Genomic DNA, 2,407 nt, shown 5'->3' with positions numbered 1-2,407 from the left:
TTCCTTCGATTATCGGCATAGCTCTTCTGGCGATTCCTTGCAGCTTTAAGTTTTTCTTGGATGATTGCAATTTTGTCGGTTGTCTCCTGGATAATATCAGGCCTGATCAGTTGCCTATCACCTATTTCCTGTCAACTAAGTGGGGATCTACATTTTCTGCCATACAAGACATCGAAAGGTGCACATTGAATACTGGTGTGATAGCTATTATTGTAAGAAAATTTGATCAATGGCAGATGGGTATCCCAACTACCTCGGAAGTCTATCACACAGTCTCGCAACATATCCTCTAATGTTTGAATCGATTGCCATAACCTGGAAGTAAAGTGGTTGTCTCTATCCGAAATGATAGAAACAGGTACTCCATGCCGCGATACAATTCCATTGATATACAACTGCGCTAATCTTTCTGTACTGAAATCTTCTCGAATAGGCAGAAAGTGTGCAGATTTCGTAAGTCGATCCACTATACCCCAAACTGAGTCATATCCCTTCCTTGTTCTTGGTAACTTTGTAACGAAATCTATTGATATCTGATCCCATTTCCATTGGGGAATCTCAAGTTGCTGGAGTAGACCAGACAGTTTTTGGTGTTTTGTGTTGACCATTGTACAGGTTAAGCACTTACTCACATATAAGGCAATGTCTCTCTTCATGTCAGGCCAAAAATAATGATTCCTAAGACCCATATACATCTTATCTGCTCCCTGGTGGATTGGGTATCTTGATCTATGGGCTTCATCCAAAATTATTGATCGAAGATTAGCAACCTTAGGTATCCAAACCTTATTTCCCCAAATAATGCACTCCATCTTGTGGGATTCGGATAATCTTCCTGAACAACCTATCTCAACTCGATATTTGGATAGCTAATCCATACCTACAACTACGTCAAAGCTTCCTGCTTTGGTTGAAATAAGATCTATGCTAAAGTCCTTTTTGGCTAAACTTAAAGTGCAGTTCTTAATTACGTCCCCAACCTTTATTTCTTGGCCCTTGGCAAATTCGATAGTGTAAGCATCTTTTAACTTCCTCGATTTCATATTTATCAACGGCCTAAATTCTAGGGAAACAAAACTTCTATCTGCTCCAGAGTCAAATATTATTGAGGCATAGATGTTGTTTAAAAGAAATGTACCTGCCACAACATTAGGATCTTAACGTGCCTCTTCGGCTCCTATTGCAAATGCCCTTCCCCGAGCATGGCCTCCTTGATTTCCCTGACTTGTTTGCCTTTCCTGGTTCCCGGCATTGTGGATGCTCGATCGTCTAATCATCCTTGGGCACTTATTCCTGAAGTGATCCTGACTTCCACACTCATAGCATGCCCTTATTCCATCCTTGATTTCCTTTTCCTCTCTACAGAACTTGGAAATATGACCCAACCGATTACATTTGCCACATGTGGGACAGGCCCCTACATGGTAATAATTACATTTGCTGCATTTCGGAAGTGGCCGACTACACAGCTTTGGTTCCTGAGCCTTTACTCCAAAATTCTTCACCACTTTTTGGCTCTTGCCTAAATTGTTATTGGTCCTTTTCCACGATTGCTCCTCTAGTTTCCTCTTTCCACCAAATTTGTCTTGCTTTAAAATCCCTGATCTAACTGCATTATTTGTCAGACGGTTTGCCAAAACCATCGCGTTTTGTATAGTGGTTGGGTTTGCCGACGTGACCATCCCTCGGATTTCAGGTGCCAATCCCCAAATATACCGATCAATTCGTTTTTCCTCTGGATTGACCATATGAGGTACTAACTTTGCAAGCTCATGAGAACGGGCTGTGTATTTGTCTATCTCCATTCCAATCATGGTGTGATTCCAGAATTCGACTTCCAATTTCTGAATTTCGCTCTTAGAACAATACTCTTCGWTGAGWAACTTHTTGAGTTCTTCCCATGATAATTCATAGGCAGCTTGACGACCACGAGTTTGAACTTGTATGTTCCACCAAGTTAGGGCTCTTCCCTGGAGTTGGCATGTTGCATACTCCACCTTATAGTCTTTGTAACATTTGCTAATATGGAGTACCGACTCCATGCTCTCAATCCATGATAATAATCCAATTGCACCTTTTTTACCATAGAACTCCTTGGGATTGCAAGACATGAATGTCTTGTAACTGCATCCTCTATCATCGGTGTTACGGTTCTCCTCTCTGACAGGATTCTCGGTACTAGGGCCTCCTTCACTCCTTTGATTTGCGTTAATACCTGCTGTGACCTGAGCAACAATAGTTGGTACTGCCTCTCGAATTTGCTGAGCTATCAACTGTGCTATATCAGGTGTTTGGCTTTCAGGATTTTCTCTCGTGCTGCGAGTATTCCTTCTTGGAGGCATACTTCTAATACACAGATTGTAAGTCGAAGTTCGGTTATTCTCATTATTTACCACTGTTTTATTCG

At 41.5% G+C, this 2,407-nt stretch overlaps 1 protein-coding gene across 1 annotated transcript; it reads right to left on the bottom strand.

The window, feature by feature from the left end:
• Positions 1 to 1,157: 1,157 nt before the first annotated feature.
• On the bottom strand, positions 1,158 to 2,342 carry LOC112502864. The gene has a single exon (XM_025106879.1). The coding sequence runs from the start codon at positions 2,340 to 2,342 to the stop codon at positions 1,158 to 1,160; it is 1,185 nt and encodes a 394-aa protein (XP_024962647.1).
• Positions 2,343 to 2,407: the final 65 nt, after the last annotated feature.

The sequence above is a fragment of the Cynara cardunculus genome, unplaced genomic scaffold (genome assembly GCF_001531365.2).
Source record: "Cynara cardunculus var. scolymus isolate 2C unplaced genomic scaffold, CcrdV1 Un_Scaffold_2085, whole genome shotgun sequence".
Classification (NCBI taxonomy): domain Eukaryota; kingdom Viridiplantae; phylum Streptophyta; class Magnoliopsida; order Asterales; family Asteraceae; genus Cynara; species Cynara cardunculus.
This window is presented reverse-complemented; position numbering and strand designations above follow the sequence as displayed.